The sequence below is a fragment of the Camellia sinensis genome, chromosome 7 (genome assembly GCF_055761805.1).
Source record: "Camellia sinensis isolate YWXY chromosome 7, ASM5576180v1, whole genome shotgun sequence".
Taxonomy (NCBI): domain Eukaryota; kingdom Viridiplantae; phylum Streptophyta; class Magnoliopsida; order Ericales; family Theaceae; genus Camellia; species Camellia sinensis.
The window spans coordinates 136,515,783-136,535,132 of record NC_138967.1 but is presented as its reverse complement, the minus strand read 5'-3'; the positions used below and the strand labels follow the sequence as shown (position 1 = coordinate 136,535,132).

General features: G+C 32.1%; 1 protein-coding gene and 1 pseudogene across 2 annotated transcripts; one reads left to right on the top strand and one right to left on the bottom strand.

The window, feature by feature from the left end:
• Positions 1-814: 814 nt before the first annotated feature.
• On the bottom strand, positions 815-11,882 carry LOC114270623 (G1/S-specific cyclin-E protein). 2 transcript variants are annotated; one of them, XM_028212152.2, is made up of 10 exons: positions 11,533-11,882; positions 11,323-11,420; positions 9,726-9,867; positions 9,340-9,636; positions 9,110-9,257; positions 6,591-7,568; positions 6,242-6,480; positions 6,082-6,155; positions 3,613-3,718; positions 815-1,327 (listed from the first exon to the last, which is right to left on the bottom strand). In XM_028212152.2, exons 2-10 carry the CDS (start codon positions 11,376-11,378, stop codon positions 1,280-1,282), a joined length of 2,088 nt encoding a protein of 695 aa, XP_028067953.2. In that variant the 5' UTR covers positions 11,379-11,420; positions 11,533-11,882; the 3' UTR covers positions 815-1,279. The 2 variants fall into 2 exon arrangements, with proteins under 2 accessions (XP_028067953.2, XP_028067952.2); XM_028212151.2 differs by having other exon boundaries at positions 11,323-11,394; positions 11,533-11,879.
• A 1,883-nt stretch (positions 11,883-13,765) lies between these two features.
• Positions 13,766-18,785, top strand: LOC145796121 (uncharacterized; annotated as a pseudogene).
• The last annotated feature ends 565 nt before the right edge of the window (positions 18,786-19,350 follow it).

Below are 19,350 nucleotides of genomic sequence, written 5' to 3'. Positions count from 1 at the left end.
GACAAGTTGAATGGGGCTAGGGGTAAAGCCTGAGGCTGACGGGGAGAAGAGAAAGGGCTTGAAGACGAAAGATGGGCTCTCTTACGTCAAATAGAAGGTAGTGTGATGTATTTTTGTGGGACTCTCTGCTCCTAATTGCGGACATGATATGATGAAACAGAGGACTTTTTGGATTTGTGGATGGAAAAAGTTAGAAAATAGATAAGAATTCATTCTTTTTAGACCAAAAGTTCAAGTCGTGTGGGGGTCAGTTAAAAAGGGTAAATTGCAATTTACTTTGGATTATTATTTCAAATTTGAGTAATTTTTACTTTGGGTCATTGTTTCAAATTGAATAATTTAATTATTATAGTTTTAATTTGATATTTCCAGTCAAATTGAATGTTAAAATTAATTATTTTTGGATACTTGTAAATGTTTAATATGTACACCAAAGAAAAAAAATTAAATTAGTATAGGGACCAGAATTGTTAAAATTAAAATAATAGGGATTAAAAATGAAATTTGAGTCAAACTATAAGTATGAAGGTGAAATTTACCCATTTAAAAACTTGCTCAGAATTTATTTCCTCATTCCACCAACTAAAGTAAGCATTGTCTTTCATAATCAACACAATTCCAGCAATATCTTCCATTTTGATCCTTTTCAAAAGGCTGTGCCAAAGCTGACAATTATTTTTACAATTAGTTTTGTAAAACCTAATACATATACATGCATATATTCAATCCCTACTTGTAACCAACCAAACCGTATTATTTTCTTCCTCTTTTCCTTAGTCCAACCAAACAGAATCCAAAATCCAAACAGCATAAGTTTAACCTCAACTAGTTTTCAACAATTGCCACAAACAAACAGATTTATGAGTATTCAAAAATTTATACATGAGCTGGCTACATGTACATATGCTCTCTGTATGAAAGAAAATTTGAACTTAAAAATAATTATAAAAAAACACATATTAAAGAACAACACAAGACAATTAACTAAATACAACAAAACCAATGCTAGATGGAACATCTGGAAAGGAAGGAGGCGTTCGGGAGAGAAATTTTCTGCAGCCAAACTAACACAAGTTGAATAGGAGACATATACAAAGCTCTTCCTAATTGGGGGTTAATTCGGTGCTCTACCTAGAGTTGCTTCTGTATATCACTGTACAATCTACAAGTCAGATTCTGGGTCATGCTACTGTATTGGTATTGGTCACGTTTAGTTTTCTCTTATGCCAAAGGGAATGTATTTGCCACTGGAAATAGGTTTGTTTGCACCGTGCAGGTGTCAGTTCCGCTTTTTATCGGGCTTCAATTCTTGTGGACCTGTCTCTGACTGCAAACATGAAATTAACCAAACCAAACAGCGCCTAAGTAAAGACAAACACAATACAGAGCACAATATGTTGTGTGCAAATTCTATATTGCAAGGTGTAAATCGCATTCATAAACATATAGAGAAGAAGATTAGCATACTACATTATTTAAATCAACTTTATTTTCATGTATCTGTTAGAAGAATGACTGTATGCAATTGTCAATCACAAAACTCTGACAGCGAAAGACAGATTCCAAGTGTCTTGCTATATATCCGTTTTCAAGAAATATTGATTACCTACTTGTAAATGCCACAGAGGAGGGGGGGGGGGGGGGGGGGGGGAGAAATTCCCTTGAATACAGAGGAAAAGAACACAACATTTCACGCAGGTTCCAGAACCCTAACTGTTACCCATTTCTTGTATAAATATACGATTAACTGAAAGCTGGAATCCATAACTGACCAATTATTTGAATAGATAATCAAACCAAACATCCACTAAATGGTGAACGAGCACTGTAAGGGACATGAAAACAACATTCCTAAATTATTGATCATCACCTATTCATACAAGCCATTCTTGTAATGAAACGAGCATGACACGTCCTCATTTCCACAATAATGAAGCAAAGAGTGATGGTGATGCTCAAAGCTCTTGCTGGTATATTTCCGAATTGGGTTCAGTTTCTCTCAAATTGTCATCTCAACTTGAGAGAGTGTTTAGATTTGATAAGCCCATTTTGGGATCAATTTCACCTCACCTCTCTACTTTTCTGCATATCTTTTCGTAAAAAGACAGAAAGTACACTTATTTAAGTCATCCCAAACAACCCCAAGAGAAATGTATCCCGATGTCTATGTGGTTATCCATCTATGAGTGGAAAAATTCCATTTCTCATCTAGGTGATTTTTTGTCATTGTATTGTGTACAAGTATAGTTGCTGTGGAGCTTAGGAGCAAAATTTATGTTGTTTAACCAATTTGAAATGTCTATGGAAAATTACTAGAGAAAGCAACGCTATCCCACCAAACATTATAATAATAACAAAAACAAAAAACCATACTTGGCATGTAATAATAATAATAAAAAAAACTAATAAAACTCCATTTCATTGTCACCTCACCTCTCTCCCTCCCTCTCTCTCTCTATATATATATATATATAATAATAATATCATATATATATCAAGAAATTTCCCATTACGCGTGGACTGTAATTTCCCTTCTTCCCTTCATTCCCATTTTAGTGCATCATTATAGGACAGTATACTTCAGCCTGCATCAGTAGGCTTTAGTGAATCCTCAACCCCAACATCATCCCCTTTGCCTAAGACACAAGGAGTACCTCCTGCTGTTGTCTAGCCCAAAGTTTCTAAAGACGAATGCATAACACGAGGCATTTACCCCTCGTGAGGCGAGATGAGGCATAAGATGTTAATATATATATATATATAAAGATATAAATACTTTTCTCTTCAAGGCATCGAACATTCATTGCAGAGTTCTCATCAAAGGAGAAATCAACATGCTTAGTTTCAATTATCAAGCTTCTCACTTGAGTCTTAACTTTGAATTATTCTTTCGTTGGTCATTTAACTGATTTTTCCCACTATAAAAAATATTATGAAAGATGTTCTTTTTTATGTTTAAATTATGTATTAGACTAAGTTTAAACCCCAGACAAGCTCTCCACATGCATACTCTTAGTATGCTTATGCACAAAAGTCATACAAGGTGTACCTAAGGCGCACACCTCAAATTGTGATTGGCAAGCCTTCGGAAAGTATCGCCTAAAAATTGAAACCTTAATGCATTTTGCCTTAGCCTCACCTTGAACAAGCCTCAATGACACCTTTTAAAACTTTGGCCTAACCCCACAGCCACCTAAAAACCACAAATGGAAAAGAAAAAGTTTGGGACGAATCGATACCTACCAATGTGATTTTTTCTCCCTATTTATCAAGGAAATGACGTATGCTGCTAAAGATCAAGCGAGTTGTTCTTACTAAAATAAGATCATAGGATATACAAAAGCAGTATTTTCTGACCAATGAGCAACAGTAAAATATAAAATTATACTATAATATATAAAAATAACAGAACAAATCAAAATATTTAGTTTCCTGGTACAAGAAGGAATTGATAGAGAAAGCAATCACAATGACATCCTCAAACTGTAAGACCATAAATTAGTAACTACTATGGAGCCTGGAGATGGCATATGTTTGAGGTGAAGTGTACCCGAAATATATTATTTCATAATTGGAGCTTACAATGAAATTGCATAGATATAGAAAACTCACCAAATTTTGGGTTCCACGTGTTCCTCTATGACTAGAATCTGCAGGTCTTAATACCTGGGTTGGGCGAGACAGCCTTCGGATAATCTCTTGGGAATGATTATAAATGCTGCAAACATTGAATAAATTCCAATTGGATTGGTACATGACTAAATGAACTGAAAAAGAATCATGAGCAGTAATTTCCAAGGTAATAACAGAAAAGGAAATGTCAGCGCAATGCATGAGAATGGTTGTTAATATATAATTTTTTTTAGAGTTGCCAACGGTAAGAAATTTCTGAAAAGAAGAAAAACTTCCTCAAATACATAATAAATCTCTCAACAAAAAAGAATTTGCAAGAAACTTCAACATAAAAAGAGTTATTTTTAACTTCTCCAGCAATAATTTAAAGCTGCCTTCTTTGAAGCCAATTTGGTGACAGATACTTCAATTGTACAGCATGAGAGAGAACATTGCACTTAAGAACCAAAAGGAGTCTATTAGTCAACAATCATCACACATTCAATTCTTCATGATTGTCTAAGAAAAATTCCCAAAATTAAGCAAAGGCAAAATAAGGAATTTTGTGCTTTAATAAATGCACAATGTTAGTACAGTGTTCTTTAGTCAATGCACAATGCAAAAGAAGCTTTGCACATTTTGTGCTTTGAATTGTGCATTGACATGCTTTGAACTTTTGGCTTGCAGTTAAAGACCACAAGAATAAAAGACTGTTGGTAAACAATGCTACTCCCTGTGACTGCTTTAAAAATAGGCCCGCGGGCCGTGATGTCAAATGCCATACAAGACATAAGTGAACCCCGGGCGTGATGTCAAATGCCATACAAGACATAAGTGAACCCCTTCTTATCACCCATTGGTTTTAGGAAAGATGGTGGAACCTAGTCTGACAAGTGATATCAGAGCCAAGTTGTCATGTCATGGGTTCAAGTAGGGAGCATAATAGGCCACAGAGCACAGAGCACAATGTCAAATGCCATAAAAGACACAACTGAAGCCCTTCCAATCACCAATTGGTTTTAGGAAATATGGTGGAACTTGGTCCAACAAAGACAAAAATCATGATATGTATATCCATACATTGAATTACAAAACACTTAAAAAGCACCTTCTCACTCAACTGATGAGTTTTTTAAAACCATCTTTTGTGGTTAATCAAACCACATAACAAAAATGACTTGCTCCAACTATTTCTCATCCACTAAGATTCACTAAACACTTGCTTATTAATTAATTATCATGTTCTCACCTTGCTCATGTAATGCCCTACATAGAATCATCTTTCAAGTTTTAACTCAGCATATTCATAACAACCAAAACCTCATCAACTAAAACCATAATCAGTGGGCATACACCACAGGACATCTTACCCTAAAGGCACAGATTACATGGGCTTACTGACAAGTCTTGACTGGTGGCTGTGCTTTACCTCTGGCTCTTTGGAACCTCTCATAATTCACGAGACATTGAATTCCACCAGGTGCCTCCTTTATTAAGACACACAACACATGCATACAAGGCATGAAAATGCTTTACCTCCAAGTTTGAATTATCTCATTCAACCAAGTTTCTTAATTGATATCCACTGGCTTTAAATTCCTTGAGGCCAATCACTGTGATCCACCAACACTAGTGTTTTCTCTCCAGGCAAGAATCTATAACAATGGACATTACTCACAAACTGAATTCTTAACAGCTACCAAAACCAAAATCTACCAAATTTGCAGAAAATCTGTTAATTTCTCCATATACAACTAGTTGTTTGCTATTGTCCAAATATCTGTCAATCTCATTTTCCTACATGATAATAGCTTCCGTTTTTTCCAAAATACATAAAAGGGAGACTGCGAATATTATTCACAAAGGGACTTCTATGGTAACAGGACTGTAAGTTGATCATCTCCTACAAGTTAGCCAATGGTGGTACGAAATTTATAGGACATAGGAACCTTTCCAAAAGCCTCATTCTTTTTCTCACTAAAATTCCGATACCATACTACAATAGGTAGAATGATTAAACAAGTAAAAAATGCTGTTTCTCTAACCATGCTAAAGACATGCAGCCCATCAGGGACTCCAAATAATTGAAACTCAACTCTTAACTTCTCATTGTTCAAACCATATTCAAGCACGTATTCACTTACAGTTCCTATCAACAGAACACCTCTTTCAATTAACTAAGGAAACCTATCCGAATCAGTAGCCTCATCTGAAGTTCACATATTTATGTCACCCTGATAAAAGTGCATAAAGGAGATAAAAATCTGAATTCTGTGAGGAAATTATTTCAGATATTATTATTTGAAATAATATCCGCACAGAAAAGTCAATGCTGAAAAAGTAGTTGGCTGAGATAAAAGGGCCTTAAAGGTCACCAGAATAATTTTTGGTGGACTGAAGCCATTTATAGAGAGAAGGAAAAGACAAACCAATAAATGACATCCATCAGAAGTTAAAGCAAAGCCATACCTAAGGCGGTGTCTATTGCAAGCTGTGAAGAAGGCAACAAAACCATTTAAAATACTCCGTACAGCACGAAAAATCTGCAGCCAAAAAAAAAATTTGAGCAGAATAATTATTTGACTATATAATATTTGGTACCACATACAATTATATAAGGATATACAACCTGGGAGAAAAGGTCACTCCAAAGTGAACGCCACACAGAAACCTCATACGAGCTCACTGTCGCCTCTGCATTTGAAGCTAACTTGACTACGCTACTTATAAAATGCCATATGTCTCGAAGAAAATCATGTGTGCAAGTAAAGATGAAGGTCAAGAAACTGGCCACTGCAACAACCACACGAACAGGAGCAAAGAGTATCTCACTGAGGATCCAGAATACAGGGTATATTATGGACATTGCTACAGTCAGGCAGAAGCAAGCAAAGTGTTAATAGTTTTCATAAATTGGATAGCTGCCACATTAAAATAACTCACACAAATGCATATTTATTATCAGTTTATTAGCCTACCAACGGTCCAAGTAGATGATAGGATGAACCACACTGGCAACAATACAATCTCAACAATGTTCTCTACCAGACTGAATGAAGAATCCAACACAAACCAAATGGCTGAACAGAGGCCCTCCACTATTTCTATACACATACTCCAAAAAGGAAGGGCAAAATCCAAGCACTCCACAAGTGGTCCTGCCATTGGCTGTGTGAGCATTGAAATAAAGGACCGGAAGGTGCGTGTGAACATCAGGAACCACTTAACAGCCTTCTCGAAGTTGTGTAGAAATAACATTGTCCCCAAGTACTTGATCCTCGATACCATCTCCCAAGTTTCTATCCAATCAAGAAGAGGACCACACAAGCGAGATGCAGTAGCCTTGAGGACTGGGACATTTTTGTATAAATCATAAAATCCAATAAGTACAGTTACAAAAGAAATCAGCACATACAAAGTTCTTGCCAGTGGGCACATCCATGGACGATAAATATGGCAAAAAACTGGGTATGATTGAAGGAAAATAACCCACGATGGAAGACCAGATTCCAATAAAGTAAGTATCCTCAAATCAGACATAATTATTTCCTTCAATGTAAATGGGAGGTCACGATCATCAAACCGAAACAGTATCAAAGCATCCTTGTACTGGGTAGCTTCAACCGCATCTTCACAATCACTCACATAAGAGTTCTGAGAATGCAATGGTGAATCAACAGTCTCACCATGTGTTTCTTCAGGATATATATCAACATCAAATCCAGAACTAGTGGACTTCATAACTTTTCTTCTCTTATAAGGCCCGTCAGGAGGAGGTGGTGTGTGCGGTGTGTGTGGTGTGCTTGATCCATTTTCCATGTTTGCAGAATACAAATAAAATCTGCTATCAAGATAGCAAGGAGATTGATCCCCAGCACACACATCATCATTGCAGATATTTTCATCGAAACTGCTGGCTTTTGGAAAATTTTCCTGAGCATCATAGAACACATCTCCTGTAATAAGTTACAAAACAATCAGGAATTAAATAACGTTTCTCCTCAGTCCACATCCAAAAAAAATGTAGTGCTTGGGTCATGATGTCATCATGTCACATACATATGTGGATCAAACCTACAGGTTAGCCAATTGGACAAAGGAGACTCTAAAACCAGTCTGTATTGATTGTCTTTTTAAAAAAAATAAAAAGAGGCCAGAAAACACAATAATGCTACTTAAACCTTCAACATCAATTGTAAAAAAAACTATAATGGCTAATGACAAAGGTGGGAAAAGGAGTTTTGACAACCCTGAATTATTTGTACAGAAAAGACAGTGTTGCTGAGAAATTAAGAAGAAAATGGAAAATATTCCTAAGTTAATAATCTAAATATTAACCTATCTTTAGGAGGCATATGCCTTGAGTACAGCTTAAAGTAAGAGATTATACCTCACCTTGAGGCTCAAACTCATGGTCCTAAAAAGTTCACTTAAAAGCTACTGGAGCTATCTTCAGGGCATAAACCTCATGCCTTAAAAAATACTGGTCCATATTGTTTTTATTGTGTAAGGCCACCACAGAACCATTAGTTAACCACATAACCTTAAGCCATATATTATAATGCATCGGTACTCTAGTTTGCTTAATATATCAGAAGATAAAGTAAAAGACCGAAAGAAATGTTGTTTATAGAATTCACTTGAGACTTACTGCTTATACCTTGATGTTCAACTCAATACAAACCATCAGGCTTAACCTACCTGACAACTGCCCTTAAGATATAGAACACTCATCAGGCACACCCAGATCTTAGTGTCTACATCTTTTTTTTTTTTGGGTAGGTCTTAGTGTCTACATCTCATTCATAAAGCAACTATATGGGGCTTTATCAGAATTATAAATTATAAGTTTCTCGATAGTTGACTACTTTAGTACAGCTACAATTGCTACAAACAGAAGCACCCCAGTTGAGCAGTTAGAGATGACCTCTGACATACACAATTGTTGACAACATGTCCCTATTCAAATTTGTGATGAACCTTTAATCCAAGATTCTTCATGCCTTATGATTCCTTAAAAAAATTGCAACACTAAATTATTTTCAATATGACGTTATTCTTTCAACATTTATAACAGGTAATGCATAAGTTAATTGTGTCCATAATATTCTCTGACATTTTTTAAGATTTTAACTAGGATGAAATGAAATTTGTTATGCTTTGGTACATTAGGAGACAAAAGGCTTTGCCTTCCCTACCTTCTATAATGATGAAAAAATTGTATTCTTTGCATTGTGAGCAACACGATGACATTATTATTTGATTCTTCAACATGCACAGCTGCAAAATGATACAAGAATACACTATGCACTGCTCATGCATAATGAACATAGCATAGAAAAAAATAGACCATACGCATGTGTCTATTTAGACGTTGCAAGGTTTTGTGACAAACACCCCACTGAAGCAATACACACATCTGTGTCCAGAGATTTTAATAATCCAAAGGAGCTGCTTGATTCAAATTAAACTAAAGTCAAGTCTAGAAAAAGTTTACCTATGGCAGATTCCAAATATCCTTTCAAGAGAAGTTGTTCATGGTGTGTTCCTGAAAACCATGAAGATATGCATTTTGCAGCTTGTTCTATACTATCAAATTCCCATCTTTTCATGAATATAGCCTCTATAGCCAGGGATGTATCAGTCTGCAAGTAGGATGAAAATCATTAAGCACAACTCCTATATTGCAATGCATATAGAAGATGCAACATTAAGGTACAAGAATACCTGAAGTTCATTCAAATAATTAATGCCACGAACATCAGACCATGCAACTTCAAAAACAATAAAACCATATAAGGTCCTATGCAACTTGCCATTGAAAGTTAAAGAATTCCTCAACTTCTTTACAGGTAACAAAGCCCTTTTCCGAGATAATGTTGCAGCATCAATCACTGAGAACCATCTTCTGAACTTTTTTGATTTACTTGTTGTAGATTTGGGATTAGCCTTCAAATCAAGCGACTCCCCTTTTTCCTTTCTCTCTTTCCGTGCTTTAGTGTTTGCAAATGGGGATAACCTAGACTGTAGATACACATAAACGAAATAAATTTTATCAGGCTACCATCTTAAAAGAAAAATATAATGGCAAGACTATAGAAGTTTCTAGCAACCTTAGTGACCATCAATTGCCACAAGTGTGCAGACCGTGGACCAAGGTCCTTGAGCCATGGTCTGTTGTCCACCAAGATATAGAACTTCTTACTTTCAGGGGCTAGAAAAAGGCTAAGATGTGAAAGATAAGACTGCAAGTCCCTGAAAAACATAGCAGAAAAACAATTTTAGTATCAAATCACAAACATTAATTTACAATCCTCTCAACCATTTAACTAACTTCAAGTGCAGTTATTTCTCTTCTTGATTTCATGGTTATAATAATAAGTCTACACAAATTTGAAGAACATTTTTCATATCAATCTCTTCCTCTCTTCTTTTTTTCAGGAAAGAAAAGGTGAACCCTTAAGGCACCTGGTTGCAGTTTGGTGACATATAAATTGAAGCACATCCTTGGCATCAACATCACTGGCTTTCATAGTTTAATACTAACTCACTTTCAGTTTCACTATCTAATTATCCATCACTTCAACCCTTGCAGAGGTTGCAATTTTCAATTAAATCTTTTTTCTTAATAAACAATGCATATGCAAAGATTAATTATGCTTAATTTTAGGGTAGCACAATCTTTTTGTGGAATGCTTATACCCTAGACTATAATCAAACCATATACACACTAAATTGGGAAAAACGTATTTGCCAACAGTGTTCATGATAATAAATTTAGGGAAAATTACCCCACACCAAAAAAAAAAAAAAAAAAAAAAAAAAGAAAAAACCCTCAAAGGTTTGACCTTGTAACAAAACAAATGGAGTTGTTAGTTTTATCAATTTAAACCCTAATATTTTGATTTATTTTCAATCTAAATCATTTGCTTATTTTTGTTAAGTAAAACTGACAGAAAAATAATATTTCAATCATTAAACAAAACGAAAAAGGGTATTTTGGACATTTACAACCCAACGAAAAATGATATTTTAGACATTTTATGTTCACTTATATTGAGTTAGTTTAATGATTAAAATACAATTTTTACGATAGTTTTACTTAACGGAATAAATCCAATAGATTGAAAACAAATAAAAAGTTTAGTTTTTAAATTGACAAAATTAAAAACTGTTTTGTTACAAGGTCAAACCCAGTTTTTTTCCTCTCTCTTTTTTTTTTTTTTTTGTAATTTTCCCTAAAATTTATAAATTTTCCGTCTGGTTCCATGAACTGTTATGAGCTAGTGAATTTATTAACATTAGCTAAAACCTACAGAAAAATACAGCATCAACAATCTCTATCGAGTAGAATTTAAAATTCTCATAAATTCAGTTCAATCTAACCTAAACATACTAACAAAGAAACTCTCAATATAATTCATTAATAAGCCACCCAACCCAAGCTTGATTAATATACTCGAAAGCCCCTTCACTCATTGCCAATTGGTTCTGAGTTGGATGTTATCATTATCAATCACAAAATCAATCTCCAAATTCTAAGAATTGATCATCATTCCCCCCCCCCCCACCCCCAAAAAATAAAAAATTAAAAAAGATTTTTAAACAGTTAAAGAAAAATTAAACTTAAAAATGTAAAACATAATAAAAATTAATGTGTAAAACAAGAAGCAAAGAAAGAAATTGATAAATGACGAAGAAGAATCTTACCCAATTTGCAAGCTGGTTAAAGGAAATAGATATCGGCGATGGTTGACTTCCGCCATTGAAATTAAAGCCCAACTTCAAATTCAAACCACCACAAACCACTGTTCAATTAAACCCATTACCACAAAATTGACACCAATTGTAAACAAATAAAAATTCAAAGTAAATTCGAAAATTTGAACATTCGAAGAATGTGATTGACGATGATTTCACCTGGTAGAAGAAAAAGAGAATTCCATGAATACAAATACGACGATGAAGATGAAGATGAAGATGAAGAAGAGAAGAGGAGGAAAGAAACACCGCCGAACTTCATAACAGAAGGAGGGACACGTTGACGGCGGAGATTGGTGCGCCGCCTAGAGAGAGAAAGAGATCAACGGACAACAACACGAGACACGCGCATCGAAATGACGAAGCCACAGAAGCACCCCCTCCCAGAACAGAGACTCTGAGCAATTAACAACCAACAACAGATAATTGATGCAAGTCAGGTATAAAGGCAAAAACTAAAGTTTCTCTCTCTCTCTCTCTCTCTATATATATATATATATATTTATTGAGTAATGATTCATCCCCTTTTCTCCCCACCCCCTTTGACCCCTCTCTCTCATTGATTACTTTTTCTTTTTCTTTTTCTTTTTTTTCCTACTCCACCAATCACCCCCTGCCACGTGGCAAAGGGGTGAGGGGTGACCCCCAAAAGGGGGTCCCAAGCATTATTCATATGTATGTGTGTGTTTTTCTCTCTCTAAGTTTATTATATGTATATGCATGTATGCCTATAAAGGATATATATATATATATACGTGTGTTTCTCTCTCTATGTTTATTATAGATATATGCATGTATGTCTTGTTTTGGAAAGTGGGGGATTATTTTATTAGTTTTTTTTAGTTATTTTGATAAATTACACTAACAGTTCTTATAGTTTAGAACTTGTATTACTTTGGTTCTTGATTTTTTAATTGTGAAATATTTGACCTTAAACTTTGAATTTTGTTTCAAATAAGGATAATTGAAGATATCATTAAATTTTTCAAGAGTAAAATCGTTAATTTGATAAAATATAAACTAATTTGACAAAAGTAAATGTCAAACAAATATTTTTAAATTTTTAAAAATTATTTCTATCCACTAAAAATAAAATTATGTAAAATTGATAAATCTTTTAGATATTTATTTATTTTTTTAACCAGATAATTTTTATTATATGTTTGTATGATAATCATGTAAAATTAATTTTTAAAAATTAATCATGTAATTTTTATTAATTTTTATCAATTTTACATAATTTTATCATTGGTAGATAAAAATAATTTTAAAAAAATTAAAAATATTTTTTTAACATTTATTTTTGTCAAAATAGTTTATATTTTATTAAATTGACGATTTTGCCCTTAAAATTAAACAATGATATCTTCAATTGTCTTTATTTGAAACAAGATTCAAAATTCATGATCAAATGTGTCACAATTGAAAAGTCAGGAACCAAAGTGACACGAGTCCTAAGCTATAGGGACTGTTAGTGTAATTTGCAATTTTTCAAAAAATTTAAAAAAAAAATAAAGAAGGGATATGATATAAAAAGTTAATAAATTATTTTTTTTATGTTGTCATATTTTAAAAAATAAGTTAAAAGTTGATTTTTTTTTAATTTTTTTAAAAATTATATATAAAAATAGAGATAATGTGACTAAAAAAATTAACTTCTAACTGTATTGGTACAATAAGGTGTTAAAGTTGAAAAGTGAAGACTAAAAATTAAGTATTAAAAATTGAATACTGAATTTTTTAAGTTGAAAAGCTGCTTGATAAAAACTTAAGTGTTAAATTAAAAATAAGTTATTTGATATGTGTAAGATAAAATTTAAAATTTATTATTTTTAAATTGTATGTTTTAATTTTTAAATTGTGATGGTGATGGTGGTGGTGGTGGTGGTGGTGGAGTGGCAGAGTGGTGGTAGCAGTGGTGGTGGAAACAATGATAGTAGTAGTAAAATGATGGTGATATACATGACAATAATGACAATGGTGATGAGAATTATAACAGTGGTAGTGGTGACAATGACATGATGGTGGCAGTAGTGGCATAGTAGTGGTGGTAGTGATAACAGTAGTAATGATGGTGATAATAGTAATAGCAGTAGTGACATGATTGTGGTAGTTATTGTGGTGGTAGTGATAACGGTGCTAATGGCTGTGACATGGTGGTATTGGTGATAGTGGTAGTAGTGAGTTTATAATAGTATATATTAATATTTATATTTAATATTTATAAATTTAGTTAGAATTAAATAAGTTTTATATGATTTATATTTTTTTTAAATTTTAATCTATATTTTAAAAAATATTTAAATTTTTAAATAATATCAATTATGATGATTAAATAGATTTAATTAATTATTATTTAATATTTAATTTTAAAAAAATTATGTTATCAAACATGTGTATGCGTGGATGCTTTCTCTATCTAGAGTTGGGGGGAGGAATCGCTTTTGCTTCGGTTGCAAGGAAGGCGAGTTGAGGAGAGAGGGATTTGAGCTGATCTAGGATAGGATTGGGAAGGGGGGAGGGTTGGGAATTGTAAAATGCCTTCGGACCTGAGAGAATTCCCGCGAGCTTCGTTTGTTGTCTTCACTAATGACAGAGGGTCCACAAAACAAAAATGATCGAGAAATGTTTTGTTTTTTAGATCTCCATAATCTTTTTAGATTTCAATCATTAGTATAGGCCTTACACTATTCCACACATATATTAATGATTAAGATTTAAAAGAGATTGTGAGGATTTTAAAAAAAAAAAAAAAAAAAAAAAAAAAAAAAAAAAAAGATTCCAAGCATTTTTTTTCACAAAATATAATTTTAATAATTTTTAAAATAATTTGGATTATTCATTGTGAGAGATAAAAAAAATTAAATAATTATGATTTAGATGTTATCAAATTAAAAATTTTATTTTAACTCTTTGTAATTATTTTAGTTAAAAAAAATTCTATTTTAAAAAAAAAAGGACAAATTACATATACCCCTCGAGGTTTGGTAAAATTACAAATACCTCCTGAGGTTTGAGAAATTACAGATACTTTCTGAGGTTTGAGAAATTACAGATACTCTTTGAGGTTTGAAAAATTACAGATACCCCCATGAAGGTACTATTTGCATAATAAATTAGGAGGTAAATTGTTATGAAAATATAAACCTCAGAGGACAATTTGTTATGAAAATATAAACCTCAGAGGGATATCTATAATTTCCGAAACCTCAAAAAATATTTGTAATTTAGCTAAATTTTAAAGGAGGTATATGTAATTTATCAAAACACAAAAAAAAAAAAAAAAGAAAAAGAAAAAAAGGAGGGGGGGGGGGGTGAAAACAAAACAAGGGAGAGACGTGCGCGTCTGGGAATAGATACTACGCTGTGGCGCGTTGTATTAAACGAGACATGTACTCTTCCTTTCTACCATCCTCTCATTACCGTTAATATACGTTTGTTTTTAAATTTAGTTTAAAAATTGAAAGTATTTATTTATTTTAAAATTTGTTAATAGTAAACTATAGATTTATTTTAATACAAATTGTTTGTTATAATTTTAAAAATTACACATACTCCCTGTCATAATTTTTTAATTAATATAAATTATATAAATAATCAATTAAAATATATTTATGATATCATTAATAATTATTAATTGATTTGATAATTTATTAATTATTTATTATTCGAATAAAAAGTTGAAAGAGTAAAATATAATTTTTAGAACTATATGAGATAATTCATATCGGTGGTATTATATGTACCAATTAGTGTATTAATATATGTTATGATATTATTATTGACTCTACTCATTATACAAATTACAAATATTCAAAATCTTTAAAATTATATCACATAATTTGTTTGTACACTAATTGATATATCAATTGGTATATATAATATTATTCTAATTCATATTTTAAACAAATTTTAAAAAGTATATTTATAATTTATATTTTTAAGGTGTATTTATATTTTATTAAAAAAATATAGCTAATAAATATTGTCAAGTATCTTTAAAACACATGTTGACATAATAATCTTTAAAAATTTAATAATTTTTAAATATTACATATTTATTGTTACCCTCATTTTTATGCAAAATGTCATTTAAGTTTTTAATATGTTTCTCAAGAAAAAAGTTTGTATATGCAAGTTATGATATTTGTGGGGTTGATAATCATAAATATTTACAAAAATGAATCCTAACCACACACATTAAGATATAACTAATAATATTTTGAATTATAACTAAAATAATATTATAACTAATATCACAATGAGTCATAACTAATATCATAATGAATGATAACTAAGTAATAACTAATATCATAATAATTTATAATTAAATATTACATACATCATAAAAAAACATATGATACACATCTTAAAAGTGATGTATATTATAGAATTTTTCTAAATACTATATATTAATAAAATATTTTAAAATTTTAAAATACATGTTAAGAAACTTCAAAAAAAATTATACATCTTGAGTACAAAAAAAAATGTATAACTTTTGGGTTAAGTTACACTGACCTTCCTTGATGATTGAAGAAACAACAGTAAGCTCCACGAATTTAATATAACTACACTGAGCTCCTTTAAGATTGATTTTAATTAATATAATATTTGATCAATTTATTATTCCATTTGTCTCAAAATAATAGTCTCTTTTAGAGAATCTAACTTATTTTTTTTAATAGTACAATTGTTGCACTTTTAAAAAAATTGATTTTCAAAACTACTCTTTAATAATAAGTTTTTTAGAAAATATGAATTATCATAATTGTACTTTTTATTATTAATGAATTTAAAATAATGGTAGAATAGGAAATTTATATTATTTTAGTTCTCGGTTTTTGAAAAAATGACTAATATTTTGAGACAATAAAAAATGGAATAAGGGAATAATATTTTGGGACGAAGGGAGTTATAAATTCCTTAGTTGTATAAATAAAAATAATAATGTTATCATTTGTATTATATATATATATATATATATATTTTAATCTATTTAACTTTAGTAACAATAAAATTATTATAATTAGATTAAAATTATAAATTTGTTGTATATTTTTAAATTTTAAAAGGTCAATAATTTATCCAAGGGTAAATTTTAAATACATCTCCTGAAATTTGTTTAAAATATAGATTACTCTTTGTAATTTAGAAAATTATAAATACCCCGTTGTTAGAATTTTTTATTTCACAAAGTTAACTAAAAAAATGAAATTCATAATTGTTCTCCTATATAATAATAAAATTATTTAAATTATTAATTGAAACATATTTCTAATATTACTAAAAATTATTAATTGATTTAATGATTTATTAATAAAATGAGCGATTTAATCATGAAATTAAAAATTTTAAAGGATAAAATGTAATTTTTAAAACTATAAAGACGATTTTAATCAAATTTTAAAGAATATATTTATAATTTATACTATATATTACGCAAAAAAGGATTTTTAACCCTAAGTATTGTGGGAGTTTCAATCTCACAATCTAAATTTTCTGATTTTTTTTATTTAAAAAAACAAAAACTTAGCATTTATTAACTTCTCCCAACTCCCAAGTCTTACCCTCATAATAACACTTTAATACATTAAGAGCAAGCATAAAAAAAATTCTTTAAAATCCAACACATGAATTCCTTGAAAAATCTCAACACATATGATTATTATCCTTCATAATAACACTTTAATGCATTAAAAACAAGTATAAAAAAAATTCTTGAAAAGTCCAACACGTATGATTATTATCAAAATATTAAATATTAATATAATCTATACTTACTATATATTAAGCAAATGGGGGTTTTTAACCCCAAGGTCTGTGGGAGCTCCAATTTCCTAATCCTAATTTTCTAATTTTTTTATTTAAAAAAAAAACTTCAGCATTTATTGACTTCTCCCAACCCAACCTCAGCATTTATTGACATCTCCCAACCGACAATGCCTTTTGACTTCTCTCATAATTATTGCAACACCCTTTTCAATTTCTCCCATACACTATGGTTACAATAAAAAATAAAAAATAAAAAGACAAGAATTTAGCTATAAATCTCAAAAAGATATAACATCTAAATTTGAATTATGATTCAATAATATAATTATGTATTTTTTTTCTATGTATATCTATCAAAATTTTAAATCACTTAATGGGAAAAATTAATCAATTTTTCAAAATTATTAATTTTTAATTTACAAAATAGATTAAAAAAAACTATTGACTGATTTATTTATTTAATAACAAAAATATTTCATAATCTCTCCCTCTTAATCTCTCTCACAAATTTTCAAAAAAAAAAATATTAAAACTTGCATTCTTTTTCTCTTCCCCAAAAAATCAGATAATCCACCTACTACACCTACCACCACCTACCACCACCTACTACACACCTACCACTACCACCTACTACCACCTACTCCACTACATCTCCTATATAAGGAGCCCCTCACCATTTGTAATAAAAAACATTCAATCAATCAATAATACAATCAATATCTATACAATTCTCTATTTTTCTTTATACATTAAATTTCTACATGGTATCAGAGCAGGTTTAGAACCTAATATTTTCGCTTCCCCGGCGGGCGGCAACCTCACCTTAGCCGCCCGCCGGACCTCAACCTATTCCGCTTATTTTCTACACATACCTTCACTAAGTTGTAATGGCTCTCGAAGCTCTCAACTCACCCACCGCAGCAACCTCTTCGTTTTCAAAACCCGTCTACAATGTCGTGTATGCGACAAGGCCTTCGGTTCCTACCAAGCCCTAGGCGGTCACAAGGCCAGTCACCGGAAGCAAGCCGGAGGAACCGACGACCAGTCAACCCCCTCCACCGGTACCGGCACCACCACAGCCACCGCCATCACCACCGACGGAAGGACGCACGAGTGCTCCATCTGCCACAAATGCTTTCCATCGTCAGCCACAGTGCTTTCGATTTGCACCTCCCTGCCTTGCCGGAGTTCTCGCCGGGATTCCGCGACGAGGAGGTCTCGAGTCCTCATCCTGCGAAGAAGCCCCGCTTTCTGTTGCCGCCAACACCCGAAATCTCTCAAGCTCACTAGATTTACAAGCCCACTCCAAATCACATTGACCATTACCCATAAAATATCATCATTCCACCATTCTGAAGTGAATAGTGCTGGTGAGCCCTACCACTAGCAATAGCAATTTATAATCATAAGTTCTCTCTCTCTCGTGAGGGAGAAAAGGAGAGCCTGGAGCTAAAGCTTAAAACACATGCACACCACCATCACTACACCCCACTTTCTTTTTATTTTATTTTATTTTATCTTTCTTTTTCTTAAAACAGAACCAACACCAGTCCACTTGTCAACCCATGTGACCCACGATGCAACATATACTTTTTCTTTTCATTACACTCTTGTTCCCCACTTTCTTTATTATATATATATATATATATCTCTTTTTATTATATTATATTAAAAAAAAAAAAAAACACATCATCATCTCTCCTCCGTTTGATTTCCAACTCCATTATTTTTATTTATTTCCCCCATCTTTCATTTTTGATTTCAAATATATTTTTATTATTTTTTCTTTATTTTTCTTTCACATTCTTTTTAATCTTTTTCCAATTCCCTTCATACCATATAGCTTTGCACACCAAACCATATTTTATTCATCTCAGGGATCCACCCCGATCACAATTTTACACACAAAAAAAAAAAAAAAAAAACAACAACAACAACAACAAACCACCACACAACACCAAAAGCTTTGTTTTCTTTTCTGCAGCCGGCCACCAACCGACCTCACTTCTTCGCCTATTCCGCCGGTCTTTTCTTCTTGCCTCCGTCCTGGGCGGCCCTTGACGGTGTTGCCTCCATGTTTCCCACTCCATTGGGCACGATCACTACTCCCTGCTCCTCCACTGCAGCATATGGAGGACCTCCAAATCGGAACATCACGGTGGCCTTCCGCTTCAGCTCCTTATTTTCCACCTTTAGCACACT